The sequence below is a fragment of the Myotis lucifugus genome, unplaced genomic scaffold (genome assembly GCF_000147115.1).
Source record: "Myotis lucifugus unplaced genomic scaffold, Myoluc2.0 scaffold_11, whole genome shotgun sequence".
Lineage (NCBI taxonomy): Eukaryota > Metazoa > Chordata > Mammalia > Chiroptera > Vespertilionidae > Myotis > Myotis lucifugus.
Window position 1 is genome coordinate 15,490,149 of NW_005871059.1, and position 22,295 is coordinate 15,512,443.

A 22,295-nucleotide genomic window follows, 5' to 3' on the forward strand; every position below is an offset into this window, starting at 1 on the left:
CAAATTGTTAGGGTTGGAACAGTATACTGGGGGACAACCATTTTGACTCGAGGGCCACAATGGGTTCTTAAACTGGACCGGAGGGCCGGAACAAAAGCATGGATGGAGTGTTTGTGTGAACTAATATAAATTCAAAGTAAACATCATTACATAAAAAGGTACGGTCTTTTTTTTTTTTTTTTTTTTTTTTTAGTTTTATTCATTTCAAACGGGCCGGATCTGGCCCGCGGGCCGTAGTTTGCCCACGGCCGGCTCTAGCACAATGGAGAGGCTATGGAAACACCAATCATAATACACCAAACAAACCAAGAGAACAACCAACACTAATTAGAGCAGCAGGATAGAGGAATAAAAATTAAAATAAAAGATATCACTCTATATCCAGCTTTACACTGCCAAAAATGAGAGAGCTAGATAATTTCAAGGACCGATCGGGACATGTGGTAAAGGTAAGGTAGGCTAGAAAGCAATCTTCTGGGACTACTTACCCAAGTTAATGCAAAGGAATTCAGTTCCTGAGTATAAGCCAAAGAAAACCTCACACAGGTCTAAGAGAACCTGCAGAATTTATGTAGAATTAAGGTATTAAAATCAACCTGAATTTCCAGCACTCGGAGAGGGCATAGGTCAAATGGCATGTTGGATACAAAAGGACTACATAATAAATAGACAGACACATGAATAGATGCATGCATAGAAATTTAGATGAATCTTTAAAAATGTTCAATAAAAAGGTAAGAAAAAAAGTTTATGTATCATTTACATAAAAGGCCTTTACATTTTTACATTCACTCTCCTCCTTTGAAAAGTGTTCCATACTTGGCTTCCAGGATACAACAGTTATGTGCCTTTCCTCCCACATTCTTGGCTACTTTCTTCCTAGTTCTCTGTGCTTTTCTTTTCCCCCTCATCTCCTCAATCCTTTGAGGTTAGTGTACCCCCATCACATTGTTTTAAATTCCACATATGATGTTGATAATCACCACACTGTATGTCCATCTAAGACTTCCCTTCTAAAGCCAGCCTCATATATCCAACTACCTACCTGGACATCTAGTAGGTACTTCAAATGTAACATATCCAAAACTGAGCTTCTAATTATCCTCCCCAAACCAACTTATTCTAAAGTTTTCCCCAACTAATTATGAAAATGCCATATTTTCAGATGTTCATGACAAAAATCTTAACTTCATTCTTGAGTCCTCTCTTTCTCATTCCATATCCAGTCTGTCAATAAAATCTATCTACCACACAGCCAAGATCTAGAAACAGCCCAAGTGCCCATTGATAGATGAGTGGATAAAAAAGCTGTGGTACATTTACACAAAGGAATACTATGCAGCTTTATAACAGCACGGATGAACCTGGAGATGATTATGTTAAGCAGAATAAGGCAGTCAGAGAAAGACAAATACCATATGATATCACTTATATGTGGAATGTAATGAGCAAAATAAACTTCCAAACAAAATAAAACCAGAGGCATGGATACATGGAACAGATTGGCAGATGTCAGAGGGGAAGGGGTAGGGAAGGACTGGATAAAAGAAGGTGAAGAGATTAGCCAAAGAATATATATGCATAGCCCTTGGACTCAGACAACACTGTGGTGAAGGCCAGGGGAGGATGGGGTAGAGGCTGGTAGAGGTAGGCAAAGAGAGAAAAAATGGGGAACATCTGTAATAGTGTCAATAATTATAAAAAAAAGATATTCGAAATCCAACTATATCTCACCAGTTATAATGCTACTGCTATCCTAGTCCAAAACATAAAGCTTGTCTGTATTATTGCAATTATTTCCTAATAGGTCTCTACTTCTCATGGTTTCACTCTGCCACTTACAAATGATATAATAGCCTAGGTAATCATGTTGAAAAGCAAGCCACATCATGTCATTCTCTGCTCAAAACCTCCAATCACTAGCCATCACACTCAGAATGAAAGCTGAAGACCATACTTTGACCTTCCAAACCCTGTTTGACCTGGCTCCTCTTTGGTTGATCTCATTTATGACTACACTTCCTCTAGTCCTCTTAGTTCTAGCTCAATGTTCTCCTTGTCATTCTTGAAATGTACTTGCCAGGCAAGCTACTGCTTTGTCTTTGCACTCATTTTCTCTTGCCTGGAATGTTCTTTTACAAAATATCTTGGTTCTCCTTCAGCTCTTTGCTTAAAAGTTATTTCACACACATGCCCCACCCCAGCCTGACTCAAAAATGACTCATATTCCCCTTTAAAGCTTTTTTTTATTCCTTAGCACTTTCCCTAATCATATTACATATTTTTGCATATTTATATTTTATTGTCTTCCATGCTAGAATGTAAACTCTCTGAAGAATTACTGTTTTCTTTACCACTGTATTAGCATTACCTTAATTAGAATAGTATCTAGAATTACATTAATTAGAATAGTACCTAGCACATAGTCAGTGCTCAATTGTTAAAGAATAAGTAAAAAGTATGAACAAACTCAAACTAGAAAAACTACTTTAAAAATTCACACTAGCCCTAGCTGGTTTGGCTCAGTGGATAGAGTTTCGGCCTGCGGCCTGAAGAGTCCTGGGCTCAATTCCAGTCAAGGGCACATGCCCAGGTTTCTAGATCCTCAGTAGGGGGCATGCAAGAGGCAGCCTATCAATGATTCTCTCTCATCATTGATGTTTCTCTCTCTCTCTTCCTCTCCCTTCCTGTCTGAAATCAATAAAATATATATTTTTTTAAAAACCTCACACTAGAAAAATATATTGCCCATAAAAAGTGTGTTAATTAGAGCAGAGAATGGTGAAAATTGTCCAGGGTTGAGGATTAGGAGAGAGTGTGGTGCAAGAATGAGAGCTGAGCATGTGAGGGACGCTGACCAAGAGGAGCTTGAGTTACATACCAATGCCCTGAGTGGGAGGGGGAAGGGAGTGATGCCACATAAGGGCTGATAGACTGAGGTAAGAGGAAATGAATATGAAACAATAACTCTGGGAAGCTGGCCAGTAGGTGTACTAAAAGGAGGAAGAGAGTCAAAGAGCTAGAGATTTTGTTCAGAGATTAGTATATATATATATACCTCTTGCTATTAAATTGCAATTTGTGGCATAAAATAACCAAGAAATGATACCCACCTTTGTGCACTAACGTCAGAATAATACTGCTGAAATGGCCTGCCAACGTTTGTTAGATCTAAGACTGGCACTGTAGTGCAGAAACAAAATAGCCAAGAGACCAAGAAAAGACAGTAATTGTGCAGGTAATGTCCACCTCTTCAGTTCCACTGTGTCGCCATGATACCCTAGGGCTACTAAGTGTTTGCTAATTCTTAAGTGAAAACACAACTGGAAAATTGTCATCTAACCTCACCAAGAGTCTCCCTCATGAAGAAGTGATAAAACTTTCCCCACTGGAGTCAAAATAGAAGTTAATCAATCAAATTAAAAGCGAGATAAATTATCTAACATTTAACTTCGTATTTCCCCTTAGTAAAAGTACCAAAACAATACACAACAAGATTGTGGAAAGCACTTTTTATATAGTCACTTGTAAATTACTTACTTCTGTTCATACTAATGAGATATGGCAAGAGGTGTGAGGTGTTTTGATATTTTTGGAAATGTACCTCCTACTTTTTCTTTGCTTCTTAAGAAAAAATATTGTGAAGCTTTTATTTCAGGAATGTGGCACTGCCTAACCAAAAAAATCATGAGATTCCAGGGATGGAGCAATTTTCATGTGACATCAAGATTCAGGAAAGGTGGTAGGAGGTGCTGGGAAAAGCACAACAAAGACTTGAGACCAAGTTTATTATTAGATATTAATATCAAAGTCCTCTATGAAGGTAAGGAAACATCGAGATAAAACACAGGAATGATATGACTCTCAAAGAGGCAGAGGGATGAGGGCAAAGTGTCAAGTCCAGCAATGACAGGGAATAAGCTAAACACAGGGGTGGGAGTGGGGAATAAGGAGAAGCTAGGAAAGTGCTACCTTAGCAGAGAGGAGACTCAGGGGAAGACGGTACACGTTTTTACAAGTGAAGGTGAGGAGAAAGAAGAAATAATGCTGAGGGCTGTACCTTGCTCATCTAGTTGTCTGAGCCCAAGCTTCAGGCCTAATCCAAGTGTCACAATCACCAGCAAAGCGAGAAGAACCTATTACAAAAAAAATGAAAAGTGACTTTTACAATTAAAAAATATATATGCAAAGATCCAGATAACCGCCTCCCTCAGTGAATTTTAAGGGCACACAGTGTTCTGGTTATGCATGATACCAGATCCAACCCTGACAGAGGCACATAATTTTATTTAATGCCTGATAATAAGAAAGGTTTGGGAAGAATTTAAAAATGGCATTTATTACAGATCTTTAAATGTAAGTACATTAGTCCCAGTTGGCTTCATCCCAAATTGAGTAAAACGCATGAAACCAAAGGAGCCATTTACCTTTGCCCATTTTTCTTTCTTAACTAGATACCTACTTGAAGACCATTTATCTAAAAACCTTCCAAAACTGTGAAATTGTTAACTACCTCATTCCTATGTGCAGGTCTTTCCCCCGACTCTGTCCATCAGAGGACAATGAGAATATTTAACACATGTAAAAATAGTGTCCAAATAATTAGCTGGCATATAATCTGCTTTGCTCTTCAGCTCAAACAAAAATGACTTAGGGTAACTTGGAAGATGTGTGACCAGAGATTGTGTATAACATTCATTATCACTACTGCTGACAAAGTTCTTCAATGTGGTGGACTTTATGTTATGACTAGAGTTAAACTGTTATATAATTAAAGATAATTATATAATTCCCACTCCTCTCTTTCCCCATCCACTAAGTCTAATGGTTAGCATGCTGGATGACAGAGCCTGAATAATGTATCCTATATAATAAAAGGCTAATATGCAAATTGACCAAATGGCAGAACGACCAATTGCTATTAGGTGCACTGACCACCAGGGGGCAGATGCTCAACACAGGAAGAGCCCGGCTCACAGCTGGCAAGCACAGCAGTGGTGGCAGGAGCCTCTTTCCCTCCCCCTCCCCCCCGCCCCAGTGCAAGAATTTCATGCACCAGGTCTCTAGTATCACCATAAAGGCTATGAATACAACAGATGCACAGTTCACATAAGAAAGTCTTTTACAATACAATACACTTTTTAAAAAATCATTTTTATGAAAAAAAAACAACACACATCAAAATTTGCTTAACTAGTGAAGACCTACATAAACTATTGGATTTTTATTTTTGGTTTGAATTCTAAAAATAACTGAAAAATTAATATATCTAACATTTACAATAGAAGTGAATCCAACAATTAGGAAAATATGTTAAAATATTATGAAAACAATTCTCATATGAAGTCTCCAAGTTCATCCAAGGGTCAGTAACCTTATAGCAGGTGTTCTATCAGTGCAGAGGATAGAACAGAAACAATCATTAAATATCATTAGCACCCTAACTGGTTGGACTCAGTGGATAGAGCATCAGCCTGGGGACTGAAGAGTCCCAGGTTTGATTTTGGTCGAGGGCACAGGCCTGGGTTGTGTGCTCAATCCCCAGTGAGGAGTGTGCAGGAGGCAGCCAATCAATGATTCTCTCTCATCATTGATGTTTCTATCTCTCTCTCTCCCTCTCTCTTCCTCTCTGATATATCCTATCTAATAATAGACAAACATGGTAATTAACCGTAACTTCGCTACCCTTCCTATTGGCTAATCAGGGCGATATGCAAAGTAACTGCCAACTAAGATGGTGGTTAACCGCCAACAAAGATGGTGGTTAATTTGCATATGTAGGTGCAATGCTGGGAGGCGAAAGGGGAAGAAGCCGCCTGCCACTCAGTGATCAGAAACCCAAGTGGCAGCTAAGAGCCCGGTGGCAGGGCAAAAGTGGTCCTGAGGCTCAAATGGAAGGAGGCGATGGTGGGGCCCCGCCCCCTGTGCAGCCAGGCCAGCCTTGCTGGGCTCAGGCGGAACATGGGGATGGCAGGGGTCCCCGCCCCGTATGCAGCCTGCTCCACATGCAGCCCTTCCTGAGTGCAGCCCCAGCCATCCGTGCGGGGCTCAGAGGGAACATGGCGATGGCGGCGGCCCCGCCCCCTGTGCGCCCAGGCCATGGGCGTTGGGCTCAGGAGGCTCCACCAGCAAAGCGGGACTGTGGATTGGGAATGGGCACAAGGCAGACCTCCTGGTCCCTCCCCCCCAGCCGGCAGGCTCCTATCAATCTTCAGTTTCTACTGAAAGGAATGTGGCGCCTCCACTGTGCAACCTCCCAGGACTCGCAGGCTCTGGAGTGGAGACTTCAACAAGGACTTCAGCGCCTGCTCAGGGAAATAACCACCACCTCCCTACTCCACAGCTGCTTCTGTTTCTGCAAGAAGCACGCATGCTCCTCTCTGTGACATGGGCGGGGCCAGAGCCTGAGTGAGGGGTTCCACCATAGCATAGCAGCTGGATCAGTGCAGGGATGGAGGGAGGGAGGGCGGGGCAGGAGCAAGGGGGAAGCCCTGTTTCCCTGCTCCTCTTCCCACAGGCATGGCCCTGGCTGCTGTTATGATAAAAGGAGTTGTGTTTTTCTAACTCTGTCTGGGTAAAGGAAACAAGTGTCTGTTGATTTCTGATCTTATTCTCAGAGCTGCCAGTTAATCCCTCTGGATGCGTCATATCCAACCTCCAAAGGATCCAAGGGGCAGGATCAACCTTCGTTCCATAGTTGAGGAAATTGACCAATAAACACATGTGTCTCATGCCTCAGTGTTAACTACCACAGATATCTCCAGGTAATGACTCAGATTCTATATCTAAGGGTATATTTTCTCCTGTTTTCATGTTTAATTCAGCCCCAAGAATCAAATAATACAATAAAGAATAAAATGAGTTCAGAGGGCTCAGCATTGTATTCCCAGGGCCTTTGGTCCCACACAAACCACAGAGCTCAGTTATCCTGAGATGAAAGGAAAGGAAAGAGAAACATGAAAGGTTTCCCAGCTCAGTCACAGAGACATCTCATAACCACATATTAAGGACACGGCATTAACTTAGGGGTGGAAAGGACACAAATGGAATAGAATATGGAGCCACTTGGAGTGAGCAGGCCAGCAGGGGGGCAGTTGGGGGCAAGCAGGCCAGCAGGGGGTGGGGGCAGTTAGGGGCAAGCAGCCCGGCAGGGGGGGGGGGTAGTTGGGGTGAGCACACTGGTACAGGGGGCAGTTAGGGCTGATCAGGCTGGCGGGGGTGGGGAGCATTTGGGGGTGAGTAGGCTGGCGGCGGGGGGAAGTTGGGGGCAAGCAGGCTGGCAGGCAGAGTGGTTAGGGGCAATCAGGCAGGCAGGCAGGTGAGTGGTTAGGAGCCAGCAGTCCCAGATTGTGAGAGGGATGTCTGACTGGCAGTTTAGGCCTAATCCCTGTAAACCAGCAGTAGGACATCCTTCTAGGGGTCCCAGATTGGAGAGGGTGCAGGCTGGGCTGAGGGACACTCCCCCCAGCCCCTGAGTGCACAAAATTTTGTGCACCGGGCCACTAGTATATATATAATTAGCATTTAGTCCCTTGTTATGATGCTCAAAGCCACCAGTGACCAAGATGAGGAATACTGCAAAGAAACAAAACACTGGGAAACTTTCCTATGGTAAACCTCATCCATCATAGATTTACAAGTAACATATTTCCGTGTACATCTTATCTGTAGTCATTGGCAATTCAAACTAGCTGGTATGAGCAACACCTAACTGAATCTGCACTTGCTCTATATATTTATAGCTTGCTCTCTGCATTGCTCTGTAAGCTCCTTGAGAGCAAGGAGGTTCATTTTTAATCTCATGTAATTATTTACTCTAATTATGTAATTCTGAGTAAGCTTCTTGATATTGAAGTGTGTGTGTATCTTAAACATCTTATGCTATCTACAAAGTGGAGCAGGGATTCCAAAATTACTGAGAATCCAACATTTGGCTTTACCTTGGCTGAATAAAGAGTGCTGGAAACAGTAGATACCCTAAAAAACTTTTCATGAAACACGTTGAAATTTGGAAACATTAGGGTACATTTGAAACTGTGATTATGAAGCATTGAGCTTTTATTATATGTACTAGTAAACCACTAGAAGGATACAAAGGGGTGTAAATGATGCGTAAGTTTTGTTCCCAAGGAGTTTATAATTTCCTGAATGTATAAGATATGATAAGTATAATGAACAGCATAAGAGCTAAAAAGAGTTGCTCCGAAGTTCCCAGAAGGATAATGAATAAAGTATCTTGAGGATTAACTTCATTATAATCCCTGGGTTCAACGCTTACACACATTGTTTTATTTATTCCTAGCGACAATGCTTGCGTGACAGAGAATGGTGGTGATATTAACTAAAGTAAGGAACTTAGGGGAAAACAGCAGCTGGGTAGATGTGGGAAAATTATGCAGTTGGTTTTGGCTTAGGAATGAGGACCCAGCCAGCGTGCAGTTGAAATTGTGTGACAGAAACTCAGGGAGAGATCAGAGCAACTCTTAAAAGGATGAAAGAAGATGAAATTGTCTAAAGATCTTTAGATAGGATTTGACTGTTTACATTGAGAAGAGTTCAATCAAGAATGCTGATAAGAAGAAAAGTCAATAAAATGGGAATTTTAATGCCACCATGGAAACAAAAGGAAAGAATAACTTGAGATAAGAAAACACTCAGCCCTAGCTGGTTTGGTTCAAAGGATAGAGCTTTGGCCTGCTGGCTGAAGGGTCGCAGGTTCGATTTCGGTCAAGGGCACATGCCCGGGTTGCAGGCTCCATCCCCAGTAGGGGGCTCGCAGGAGGCAGAGGATCAATGATTCTCTCTCATCAATAAAAATATATATATTTAAAACAAAAGAAAACACTCAGCAACATCTATGTACTGTTGTTATAAAGGCTAAAGAGCAGGACGGGAGGAGTGACTTTGGAGGGGTAACTTCAGTACAGAAAAAGCAAAACTAGAGAACAGGGAATGGTTGAGCCACGAGAAAACCAAGGCAATAGACAGAACTCCCCTTTTCCTGAAAGTTTGATGGAAAAAAGGGAAGAGAGTGTAATAAAATGAAGAAAAGCTTTTTCTTTTCCTTTTTTCAACAAAGAATGTCAGATACAGTAATTTTAACTTCTCACTTTCTGGTCTTAAAATATTCATGCAACAAAAATGCAACTTGGGAAGTAATTGTACTGTATTCATGCTAAAAGAAACATTGCAAATTGTTCTGCCACATATCCCCACTTTTTAGGTTGATCAAATATTCATTTGTTGTTGCTCAAATTTTTTACTTGTTAAATATGATTAAAAATATTAACTGCCTTAGAGCTGTTTTAAAACTGAACATAATTACTTAAAACTTCACATTTAAATAGTAACACAAACAAATAAATAGGGAGTATACATTTAACATCTGACACAAAGCTACAATAAAGTAAAATAAAAGTAAGAAACAAACTGTACTTACAATACAAATTATTTTATATTTCCTAACAGTGCTCTTCTTAACAGTTTCTTCCATTGATAAAGTCAGCAGAGAATCCAGATTTTTAGCTGTGTAAACGTGTCTTAGCAGAAACAGATTACTCCTCCCTGGCAAAGAGAACTGTGTGAGCTATGAGTGACTGACTTTTAACTGCTTAGGAAGATCACAGCCTGTTAGTGATTGGACAATCAAGAGAGAAGAAAAAAGTTGTGATAACAATAGTGTTGAGATAAGGAAGTTTATTTCCGGTACATTTCAGATAACTGTGCATTCTCTCTTTTTGTTTTGTACTAAAAACACAAAACAAAAGGCCTCCTTACAGAAATTCCAGGGAGTTTCAATACTGACATAAATTTTATGTCATAGTTGAAAACAAACATTAAAAATGTGCTCTAACCATAGTAGGAATTCCAACTCTGCTACACCTATGTAGAGTACTTAATTTATGTCTTGCATTTTACAATGTTCCCAATTTGGCATGTTTTATGCACATTATCTCATGTCCCTTACAAACTTAATATCCCTTACAAACATTGTATCCTTATTTTGTAGATAAATAAAGCAAGGCTCTGATTGTTTAAATTATGCAGCTTATATGTCCCAAATCAAATATTTACTGGATGCCTGAGGGGAACTGGAATGCAAGTCTTTTAATTCCCCAGATGCAAGTCCATTTTTACTAATGAGTTAAACAAGCTACTTTATTATTTCTATAGATACATGCACTTATGATGAAAGAAGCTAAATGACTAGCAGCACAGCGAAAGAGAGTTCTAGTACACGGCGGGTGTTAAGTTCTTACAGTTTGACCCGAAGGCAGTAATTCTTAAAGTGTGATTCCACGGAACATTAGTCCTGTGACACACTCCTTGGTCAAATAGAGCTTGAGAACCCTTTTTTAAAGTGAAGATTAGAAAAATACTGTAGGCTTCAGTACATTCTTTGGAAAACACTATTCTAAACTATTCTGACTCTAAAAGGAGTGGAAAAAATTAAGACTCTACCCTAATATGCAGTGATGTACAAATCTTAAGGATATTTCTAAAAATCATGTCCAAATTCCTTTTCCTGTAACTGGAGTTTTTTCTGTGATTTCTCCCTTAGGGAAAAATCTGCAGCCTAGAGCCGTGTTTCCTTTTATGACTGTGAGGGTTTGTGCTATTCTTTCCCCCTTCACTTCCTCGGTCCAGAATTCCTCCACTAACAGCACCTACAGGCCTAACCAGTGGAAGCATCTGCATGAGTTACCGCAGCAGAAGGAATTCCTCTTAAAGTTAGAAGATTTTATAAATATAATCTAATTCAGGGTCTTGCAAACTTCTTTCCTTGCACACAATGGACTATCAGGACTTAAAAATCACAAATCTGAGCGTTGACCCAGGGACCAAAATGTCACTGGTTTGATTCCCAGTTAGGGCACTTAAAAAAAAAAAAAAGATTCCTCCATATAAAAATCACAAATAAAAACATATTTGAACACCTTTGGCTAGTGGTTCTCTACACTGGGTAAATTTTGAAGCACCCAAAGTAGTTTCTTTTTTCTTTTTTTAAAATAAATTAAATAACATTTTTAAGTTCTGAAGTCCAGCCTCCACTGCAATTGAATTGGAATTTTCTGAAATTTTGCCTAAGGCAGCAGTATCCTGTATAATAAACGGCTAATATGCAAATTGTCCTCTCAACTGGGAATTCAACCAACCGGAAGTTCAACCAGGGAGCGGGGCAGCCGGCCAACCACCTGTGGCCCCTCCCCCCACATCGGCCCCAGTCAGGGCCGGCTGGCTGGACCCCCACTCGTGCATGAATTCGTCGTGCACTGAGCCTCTAGTTTTTTTAATATTCCTCCAAGTGATTTCATATGTAGTCAGGTCAGTCTGAACACTTTGCTTGTGAACTTTACAGGTAAGATTAGAGGATCCCAGGGGCACTTGGTCACTTGCCCAAGATCACCTTGGTTAGTGGTATCTCAGAAGTGAGATTTCACCAAGTCTTCAGACTTCCACTTCAGGGTATTCTGTTATTATTGTTGCGATTGTGTCATTACTAATTGTTTTAAAGAAAGATCAAGCTTACATTACAATTTGAAAATTAGGAGATTACTAACATTTATGGCTTTTGCTTAGTCATCTGACATATGCCTTCAATTTTTCTGTGTTTCTGGGTTCTAATTGCCCATTTGCATTTATGACAATCTATCTAGTCTGCCTTGACTCTGGTTCCCAGTGCTCCTACTTTATCTTCCTTTGTGCAATGGTTAATTTTGTGTGTGGACTTGGCTAGGGCCTAGTAACCAATCATGTAATTAAGCACGTATTTTGTAGATGTGGTGACATCTACAATAAGTAAAGGCAATTATCCTCAATAATTTGGATAGGCCCTATCCAATCAGTTGCAGGCATTAACAACAATAACAGCCTGGCCAGTGTGGCTTTGTGGTTGAGGGTCAACCTATTAACCAGAAGATCAGACTTCAATTCCCAGTCAGGGCACATGCCTGGGTTACCGGCTCAGTCCCCAGTAGGGAGCATGTAGGAGGCAGACAATCAATGATTCTCTCTCATCATTGATGCTTCTCTCTCTCTCTCCCTCTCTGAAATCAATAGATGCCGGGGTCCAGCCCCAGCGGTCCAGGGGTTCCCAAAGGTGTGGACGGAGTCGGCGAAGAATGATTTACATGGAGACAGCGTTCATAGCTCTCTAGCTCTCTTTAGTCTCCGTGGATCTTCCTGTGCCTGGCTGAGGCCACAGAGAAAGATCCCGAGGCAAGCTGAGCCTTTATTTTATAGTCAGAGGTAAACAAGGTAGTGGTTACCATAGTTACACTGTTCTTGTGAGTTTCACTTGTTTACACTGTTCTTGTGAGTTTCACTTGTTTTTGTTCTTGCTGCACTTCCCTCAGCCCATTAGCTTCCCAGATAAGATCTAGGGAGCGTCATAAGGTCAAGTCTAATTATGCTAAGCGGACTGTGCCCTCTAAGCTGGGACTTGTTTGTGACTTTGCCAACAGGTCAGTCTGAGGCCTAACCCTATATTGGCTCCCCACAAATAGAAAACACATTTAACAGAACAATGGGTTTACCAGGGAAAAAGAAATTCTGCCTCAAGACGACAGCCTGAGCCTGCCAACCTGCCCTGTCCTGTGGGTTTGGGATTTGCCAACCCAGTCACCACCATCAAGCGAGCCAATTCTTCTCCCACTCTTGCTTTCATTTCTATCTCTATCTCTATCTCTGTTTCTCCTGGTTCTCTTTCTCTGGAAAACCCTGACTAATATACTCCTTGTATAGCTTCTCACATTTTTCCTTTCCTTTTTTTTTTTTTTTTTTAAGACTTTGCCTCTTTCTGACCTCTCCACCTTATTTGGACTTCCAGGATCTATTCTCTTGGTTTCTCACTGGCTTCTTGCTTTTCCACTTCTTGTCTTGATATTTCCTGTAGTAACTTGTATCCCTGGACTCCAGAATGCTTGTTATCTGATACTGTAGCAGCACTTGGAGATGTTGCTGTCACTGAATTCTATGCCAGCTCTGTTTACCAGGGTACCACTGACTCTGGCTCTATATTTTTACTATATAATTTATTACACACAGCCAGAACATCCCTCATCCCGATTGAGCCCTGAGGACACACACACACACACACACACACACACACACACACAAACCAACAACACTAAATCACTAAATCACTAAATTAGAAAGTCATAGGACCTCTGATAAAATCTTATCTCTGCACCAATAATAAATTCTTCATTTCTAAAGTAATCTCAGATTATCTCTTAATAATACAGAAATAACTTAATTTTTTTTTGGAAATAACTTAGTTTTTCAAGTCATGATATAAGTAAATCTCAGAGAACCTACATAAGGTACAGTAGAGATATTGGTATTGCCAGTCTCTAGTCATATTTTCTGTTATGGCAATTCCCCTATATGAACCCTACACCCCAACCACTTTTGAGTCTATCAAGTCTTAGAAACTTATTCCTAACAGATCACCTGAGCGTTGGACACCAGCCAAATCCACGCCCTCCATGCAACTTAGACTTTGAAATAGACTGCCTGTGTCACCTGGATCTGAACCTACACTTTCTAAGTTACTTGAGTCTTGGAAGCCTCACAATTCTTTTTCCCTTAACTTTAGAACAATCTGCACCTTCTGGACTCTGAAACCTTCACTCTGCATTTTTTAATGTTTAATGGCCTAGAACACCTGTGCTCTGAAAGACAGCTACTGTTACCTTACATCCCCCTACCAATCATAGATATTTTTCATATCCTACCATGTTCCTGTGTCCACTGAATTCAAGAAACTTTTCTAAAAGCATTGAGAACTCACTCATCACTGTCTGAGAAAAGCCCCAGGGGCTGCCAACATCTGCTTCCTTAAGTCTCATAAACCTGCCCTTCCTGGTTTGAGCACTAGAGCTAGGTGGGAGTTGGACAAGCCAGCTAGGAAAGTTCAGAGGAACTAGACACACTGAGGGTGGTGGTGGAGGTGAGGCAGAGACTAGGCTCAGGTCCAGAAGCAGGAAGGAGTCCATCAAAGCACGGAGATCTCAAATAACATAGGAGGGTTGGGTAGGCAGGTGGCCAACTACAAAAAAGGACCCATCATGAGGAAAAGGCAGAAAAAACCTACAGGGAGATTGATGAGCATGGCTTGCAAAAATGTTCAATTTCTGCCCTGACCGGTTTGGCTCCATGGATAGAGCGTTGGCCTGTGGACTAAAGGGGCCTGGGTTCGATTGTGGCTGGATCCCCAGTAGGGGGATGTCCTGCAAGGGGCGTGCAGGAGGCAGCCAATCAATACTTGTCTCTCATCATTGATGTTTCTCTCTCTCTTCCTCTCTGAAATAAAGAAACGTATGTTTTTTAAAAATGTTCATTTTCTGTATCTACTCTAAACAGCTTTAGTCTGGTAGAAGAAACAGGCATTTTAAACCATAATATCATGTGATTTGGGCGATACTAGTGATATTAATGAAGTGCCAGGGAATGGTGGAGACAATAATAAACTTTTCTGAGGAGATTCGGACAGGTACTGACAGTGATTTTCTAGGGTTGCCATAATAAGGTGTCCAAGACCAGGTGGCTACACAAATTACACAAATTCATTTTCTTACAGTTCTAGAGGCTAGAAGTCCAGGATCAAGGGTTGGTTTCTTCCAAGGCCTCTAAGCTTGATTTGCACCTGGCCATTTTGTTTTCACATGGTTGTCTCTGTCACAGTCTTTCTCTTCTCATAAAGACCCCGGCCATATTAGTTAGATTCGGGTCCACCCTAATGACTTCATTTTAACTTAATGACCTTTTTTAAAGACTCTGTTTCCAAATACAGTCACATTCAGGGGTGCTGAGGGTTAGGAATTCAACATCTGAATTTGGGGGAAACAAGTCAGCCCATAACAGTACCTTAAGAGGTAACATTTTTTTCCCTTTTTCTTTTTTTCTTTTAAGCGTTCATTGTTTATTACTGTTTTGGCTGCATTCTCCACAATTTCAGCAGTATTTATTTATTTATTTATTTATTTAAATGCTCACCTGGGTATATTTTTCCATTGATTTTTTAGAGAGAGCGGAAGAGAGAGGGAAAGAGAGAGAAATATCAATGTGAGAGAAACACATCAATTGGTTGCCTCCTGCAGGAGACCTGACCAGGGCCCGGGTTGGGTAGGAGTCTGTAACCGAGGTACGTGCCCTTGACCAGAATGGAACCCATACCCTTCAGTCCACAGGCCAACAGGATTTTCATTTTATTGATGATTTTATAAGACAACTTCTTATCGGTTGAGAACATAGCATCCATCATACTATCTATCTACGGCTTTGTTTACAATTTCAATATTTATTCATTCAATATGTCCATTTATTCTACCATTTTCAGAGGCTATTAAAATAACCATAAAGTTTTAAAATAGTAAATTGTACTTTATCAAAATTAAAAATTTCTACTAATCAAAGATATCATTAAAGAAATGAAAAAGCAAGCCATGACAGGGAGAAAGCATTCCCCATACATATATCTAATACAAGACGTATACAGTACAGACTATTGTGGATGAAAAAAAGGGGTTCATGAAAAGAAAGCTCACAGGGTGATCTGATCATACATTCTTAACTGGGCATGTCATGGTGGAGAGTAATGCCCCAGACATACCATTTCTTTAGTTAGAGGCTTATCTTTGCCTCAAGCAAGCCCTGACCATTGTTTCTGTAGACTGACACACCATGGAAATATCTTTTTTCGGACCTTATTCTAATATGTGACCACTAATGCAGACCCGTCCTTCTGAAGGGTGACCACTCTCAAGAGAGCACATAATCTTAACTATTCTGTCACCAGATTCCCCAGCCTTGCTTTCTCCACATTCTGGTAATCTTTCATACCTTCCCTACTTAATTTCTTTCTTTTTTTAAATTTATTTTTATTGTTAAAAGTATTACAGATGTGCCCCTTTTTCCCCCCACTGACCCCCTCCACCCTGATTCCTCCTTAAGTTCAAATGCATAAAAGAAACTGCAAACTATTACTCTCTGAAGCATTTTTTAAAAATATATTTTTAGCCCTAACCAGTTTGGCTCACTGGATAGAGTGTCAGCCTGCAGACTGAAGGGTCCCAGGTTCAATTCCGGTCAAGAACATGTACCTTGGTTGCGGGCACATCCCCAGTAGGAGGTGTGCAGGAGGCAGCTGATCGATGTTTCGTTCTCGTCGATGTTTCTAGCTCTCTATCCCTCTCCCTTCCTCTCTGTAAAAAATCAATAAAGTATATTTAAAAAAAAATATATATATATATATATTTATTGATTTCAGAGAGAAAGGGAGAAGGAGAGGGATTGATACATCAATGAAGAGAGAATAATTGATTGGCTGCTTCCTGCATGCCCCCTACTGGGGATCAAGCCCACAACTTGGGCATGTGTCCTTGACCAGAATTGACCCAGGACCCTTCAATGTGATGCTCTCTATCCACTGAGCCAAACCAGTTAGGCTTTCTGAAGCATTTATTTCTGTTTAGATCTTGCTTCCAGGTATATCCTCTGTTTCACTCAAATAAATTTTTATAAAAACTCTACAAAAAATAATAAAATGACTGAAACAAAGAAAAATCTAGATTTGGACATACTTGTGTTGACAATATATAAGTACTAGAGGCCTGGTGCATGAGATTCTTGCACTTGGAGGTGGGGGGTCCCTCAGCCTGGCCTGCACCCTCTTGCAGTCTGGGCACCTTCAGGGAAGCGGGCCTAAGCCATCAGTTGGACATCCTTAGTGCTGCTGCAGAAGTGGAAGAGGCTCCTGCCACAGCCGCTGCACTCGCCAGCCATGAGCCCAGCTTCTGGCTGAGTGGTGCTCCCCCCTGTGAGAGCGCACTGACCACCAACAGTCGTTCTGCCATTCGGTCAATTTGCATATTAGCCTTTTATTATATAGGATTCCTACAAATAAATAAGAGCATAAGAAACCACCTTATTAACCTGATGAACAGTGAGTAAAAGTCTTGAACAGGCTTTTCACAAAAGGTATCTGAATAGCTTATAAGGTATACATCTAAAAATATCTACATCATTAGTCACTAGGGAAATGTATATCCAGTAGAAAGACTCAAGTGTAAAGATTGACACCAGTTGTGGACAATGATGTGGAACAATTGGAACTCTCACATATTAGTAGCATTAGAATGTAAAAATGGTAACTTTGAAGAACTGTTTGACAATTTCTTATAAAGTTAAACATATACTTATCATTTGACCCAAAAATTCTGCTCCTAGGTGTTTACCCAACAGAAAAGAGAACATGTCCACAGAAGACTTGGTTGAGAATGTTCATAACAACTTTACTCAAAATAGTTACAAATTGAAAATAAAATAAATATCCACTGTAAACAAAAGTCTGAGGCTATATTTAGAAAACAAATTAGCCTGGCCAGTATGGCTCAGTAGTTGAGTGTTGACCTATGAACCAGGAGGTCATGGTTCAATACCTAGTCAGGGCACATGCCTGGGTTTCGGGCTCGATCCCAGGTGGGAGCGTGCAAGAGGCAGCCGATCAATGATTCTCTCATCATTAATGTTTCTATCTCTCTCTTTCTCCCTCTTCCTTCCTCTCTGAAATCAATTTTAAAAAATTAAAGAGAGCTTATTCAGATAATGATTTGCCCTTAATGCAAACCAAGAATACATTCCAAAATGGAGGGGATACGACAGTTTACAAAGGCAAAAGTTAAAAGGAGTTGTTGGTCAGAGATGGGTTTCTAGGGTTAACAAGACTAACCCTAGTTAATAAACTAACATCGTTTGTTTTCTGATTAGTGGGGGCAACTGAAATTTCAATGGTTGGCTGACTCAGGGATCAAGCAAGAGGGGTTGTGAGGTGAAAATCACGGGTAATATGATTGAGCATTTGTCAGGTCCTAGTTAGCCCTGGCCTAGAGAATAGAAAGGCTGTCCAACGTGGGTACCCCTGGGAGGTCAGTCTCCCCAGGGCTCTGCCCAGGTGGCCTAGGGGAACATAGGGCTCTGCCCCGGATGTACTGCCCTTTCCACAGCGTTGGAGAGAAAGCCGGCCTTGAGTCTGCGCCTGCTTATTCCTTCAGCTTTTCAGAGTCATGTGGACAATGGCTGAGGAGACACATCCATGCAGGAAATATCTAGTATAAAAAATTAAAGATAAATGTTTATAAAGATAAATAAATAATATTTTTAAAGGCTGTCTTTGTCTTTTAAAAAATATTTATTGTTTCATGTTGTTTTTTTAAATAACTCTTTATTGTTGAAAGTATTACCTATGTCCCCCCATTGACCCCTCTAGCCCACCCCTGCCCTCCTCCCCCCAGGCCTTTACCACCCTATTGTCTTTGTCCATGGATCATGCCTGTATGCATACAAGTTCCTTGGTTGATCACCTCCCACCCACCTTCCCAAAAGGCTGTCTTTGATCACACAATTATAGTGCAGGGATCATTATTTAACAAGGATGGAAGGATTACAGCTTATCAAACAGTACAATCAGCTTAAGGGGTGCTGCTCCTTCTGCAGGCAGTGTTGGAGCCCATCCGGGCAAAAGTAGGCTCTACGAGCAATTCCCGCTCCGGCCAGGAGGGGGCGGCCTCAGCCCACAACACCTTGGCATGATTTAGGTTCGAGGCTCCACTGGGGGGCGCTTGGGTCTAGCTCGCGAGCCGCCCTTCCCCTCCGGCGGAACCATCTGCTGGCGCCCTGGTTTCTGGGCGTTTGGTGATCAGGGAACACCAGGCACTTCCCGGCGCTTCCGTTCCGGCCCCAGTGGTTGGCTGGGCCCCAGGAGGGATTCCGCCGAGCGCGGGAGTGGAAAGCGAGCCCGTCTCCCCGCGGATTCCCGCGGCGTCTCCGCTCCTCTGCGGGTCCGTGGCCGGAGCTCGGGCCGCATCCCGGGCCGCGAGCCGGGCGCCCGCGGGAGGCGGGGCGATGGTGCAGATGGAGACGCAGCTCCAGAGCATTTTCGAGGAGGTGGTGGTGAGTGGCAGGGCCAGGGACCCGGGCGACGGCGGCGCCGGGGGCGGCGGGTCCCGGAAGCGGCCCCCCCACCGCTCCCCACCGCGCCCTGGCGGCGAGGCGGTGCTGGCGTGCGGGGCCCGCGATCCTCAAACTGCGGAGCGGTTCCGGGTCCTGGGACCCCCGCGCCCGCGGTGACGGGCGGGGTCCGCTCGGCCGCGGCTCGGGAGGAGGACTCGCCGCGTTACCCTCAGTCGTTTGCTCGAGGAGGCCCCTCCTCTGCATTCTTTTAAATTTAATCCACAGCGTTTTCTTTTGTTTGTTTGTTCTACAGAGAACGGAAATTATAGAAGAGGCTTTCTCGGGGTGAGTATCTGCATGGCAGATTCTTGTGTGTTTTACGTGATCGTATCTGCAAGGTTTTGCGTAGTTTTCGCCTGGCAGGTTTGTCAGACCCACTGTTGTAGCGGAATCACTTATGTTGAATCACCTTTTTCAGACGGGTGGTCAGCACTGTGGTTTTTGTTCCTAGGATGTTTATGAACACTCCTGAAGATGAGAAGACAAAACTACTCAGCTGTCTGGGGGCCTTCAGACAGTTCTGGGGTGGGCTTCCTCCGGTGAGTACTGCTGACGATTTTTGACCCCTTCTTCTTCTTCTTCTTTTGTTTTTTTTACATTTACTTTGATGTTGGTGTTGGGGTTTTTCCGGGAAGGGAGAGATAACATTGTCATCAGCTTTTATTTGTCCGTTCTGGCTCCCACTTGTTCCAGTTTGTGTTCGTCCAGTGGAGAAGCTGTATCTTGGGAAGCCAAGGTGATGACAACGCAGCGTGAGATGTTAAAAACCGGCCCCGTGTTAGACTAGATAACACCATTTCCACCCCGTTCTGATTTATTTGGTGCCTTTGAAAACAGCCGTTTTAGGGATTATAAAGGTTAAAAATGTCATACATTTTCTAAACAAAACAATTGGCACAGTATAATGAAGCTACCACTAATGTATAGTAAAGATACAGCAATGCCACAATCAGGATGCATGCTTTTATAATAAGGACATAAAGATATAAGAAAAGCGAGGAAAAGAATAGTAACACTTAGTAACAAAGAACAGTCACCAGGAAATGTATCCCTGAAAAAGGCAAAATATGTAGTCCTTTAAGAGTGTGTTCCAGTAGTGCCTTTTCTTCTCATGGGTCCTTATCGGTAGGGAAATGTGTGCAGTTGAGGTGCTGGTGGTAAGACTTGCTACTCAGACATGGATCACATAGTGGCAGTACATTCATTTTTTTAAAGTGTTCTCTCTGCAACCAGTGTGCTCAGTTTGTTTCCTTCTAGAAGTATTTTGTGCATGTAGAATCATTTTTACAGACTGGTCATATACTATGTACACAGTTCATTCCCACCTTGCTTTTTTCCCCCTTAAAAATTCTGCTTAAGAAAGTAATTCTACAGCAGTCCACTAAAAGTTAAATTTTCTGCCCTCCTTTCTTACAGCATAATATTCTATGTTATGGCTGTACCTTCCTTTATTTAACCAGTCTCCTACTAACTGACATTGAAGTTGCTTCTTATCTTTCCTACCTTAAACAATGCAAAATGAATAATATTATATACAGACACAGAACAAATTCTTGGAACTATATTTAGAGGGTATATTTACTTGTATGAGGTTAAGGTATGGCCCTTGTCTTCAAGAAGATTATATTCTACGGGGGAGCCAGGAAGAAAATAGATATTTCTAAATCAGCATATATTCAACAGTAGAAGTATGTATGAGGGACAGTGGTAGTGCAGAGGAACAGGACATAGGCGATTCTTGAGGATATCCTAGAAGACAGACTTTGATATCGCACTTCATTTCTGTATCAGATTGAAAGCTATATGAATCCAGAAATTTGCTATGTTATTGGATTCATTTTTTGGCTCTTAGGGATTAGATTTACACTAAATTTCATGAGGCTGATGTATTAACCCATAATGGTTTTCCCCCTTGCCCCCCCCCCCCCCCCCCCCCAGGGAAAGGAAAAATTCTATTTGCCATTAAAGAGGTTACTGCTTATAATCGGTACAAAAGGGCCGGTGCACAAAAATTTGGGCCCTCGGGGGGGAGGGGGGGGGCCCTCAACCCGGCCTGGGGCCCCCCCACGGGCTGGAATCCCTCGGGGGAGGATCTCCTGCTGGCTTATGTCCCGCTCCCCGGGGGAATGGGCCCCAAAGATGGCAATCAGACATTCCTCTGGCAGCCCAGCAGCCCTTGGGGGATGTCCACTTGCCAGCGGGAGAGGCCTAAACTGCAGTCGGACATCCTTAGCGCTGCTGAGGAGGCAGGAGAAGCTCCCACCACCACTGCTGTACTGGCAGCTATCAGCCTGGCTTGTGGCTGAGCAGAGCTCCTCCCATGTGAGAGCGCCCTGACCACCAGAGGGCAGCTCCTGCATTGAGTGTCTGCCCCCTAGTGGTCAGTCTGTGTCATAGTGACCAGTCATTCCCAGTCCTTCTGCTGTTAGGGTCAGTTTGCATATTACCCTGCTACTATATAGGATAGAGGCCTGGTGCACGGGTGGGGGCTGGCTGGTTTGCCCTGAAGGGTGTCCCGGATCAGGGTGGGGGTCCCGCTTGAGTGCCTGGCCAGCCTGGATGAGGGGATGAGGGCTGTTTGCAGCTGGTCACACCCCTTTCAGGGTCGGGGTTCCCACTGGGGTGCCTGGCCAGTCTGGGTGAGGGGCTGAGGGCCGTTTTCAGGCTGGCGGGTGACTGAAGCTCCCAACCTCTCCTTTTTTTCTTTTTTCTTTTTTATTCTGGGATTTATTTACCTTCTATGGCTGTCATTGGAACTGAGAGCCAGCTTTAGCTCTGAGGCTCGGCTCCAGCTCTGAGACCTCGGCTGCTGAAAGCAGGTATCTGGGTTTGTTTGGCTTCTATAATTGAAACACTGTTGCAGCTCCAGCTCTGAGGCCCGGCTGGCTGAAAGCAGGTCTCTGGGGTTTGTTTAGCTTCTGTAATTGCAACATTGTTGCGTAGAGTGCAGCTCAGAGGCCGGCAGCAGCAGGCGGGGAACCTTGGCTTCCTCCATCACTGGAGCAAGCAAGCCTCCTGTTCGCTTCAGCTGCCTGGCTGCCGGCCGCCATCTTGGTTGGCAGTTAATTTGCATATTGCCCTGATTAACCAATGGGAAGGATGTCGGAGGTACGGTTAATTGCCATGTTTGTCTATTATTAGATAGGATTAGAGTTTTCTGTTAACCACAAATATGTTAATGATATCTTACTCCTTTTAGAGGTCCCATGAAATAAAAATGGTGGGAATTTTAATGTATATAACTGTAAGGTTTTATGCTTAATATAACTGAAATGCTAAGT

The 22,295-nt window shown here is 42.6% G+C and overlaps 2 protein-coding genes and 1 non-coding gene across 13 annotated transcripts in view; 2 read left to right on the forward strand and 1 right to left on the reverse strand.

The window, feature by feature from the left end:
- Positions 1-9,552, reverse strand: part of ENPP3 (ectonucleotide pyrophosphatase/phosphodiesterase 3) — an 82,054-nt gene extending 72,502 nt beyond the window's left edge. The window contains exons 1-2 of the mRNA XM_014451919.2: positions 9,440-9,552; positions 4,061-4,136 (exon numbers count right to left, since the gene is read on the reverse strand). Of these exons, the coding sequence (XP_014307405.1) occupies positions 4,061-4,136; positions 9,440-9,493 (130 nt within the window). The 5' untranslated portion in view covers positions 9,494-9,552. The remainder of the gene's footprint in view (positions 1-4,060; positions 4,137-9,439) is intronic.
- An 8,356-nt stretch (positions 9,553-17,908) lies between these two features.
- LOC111825030 lies at positions 17,909-18,112 on the forward strand. Its single transcript, XR_002828144.1, has one exon. It is a non-coding gene; the product is annotated as a small nucleolar RNA SNORA73 family (small nucleolar RNA).
- A 205-nt stretch (positions 18,113-18,317) lies between these two features.
- Positions 18,318-22,295, forward strand: part of MED23 (mediator complex subunit 23) — a 56,485-nt gene continuing 52,507 nt past the window's right edge. For 4 of the 11 annotated variants that reach the window (XM_014451920.2, XM_023750268.1, XM_014451921.2 and 1 more), the window contains exons 1-3: positions 18,324-18,954; positions 19,268-19,299; positions 19,466-19,553. In XM_014451920.2, the coding sequence (XP_014307406.1) occupies positions 18,907-18,954; positions 19,268-19,299; positions 19,466-19,553 (168 nt within the window). In that variant the 5' untranslated portion in view covers positions 18,324-18,906. Of the gene's footprint in view, positions 18,955-19,267; positions 19,300-19,465; positions 19,554-22,295 lie in introns of all 11 variants that reach the window. The other 7 variants (XR_002828140.1, XR_002828139.1, XM_014451922.2 and 4 more) reach the window with 5 other exon arrangements.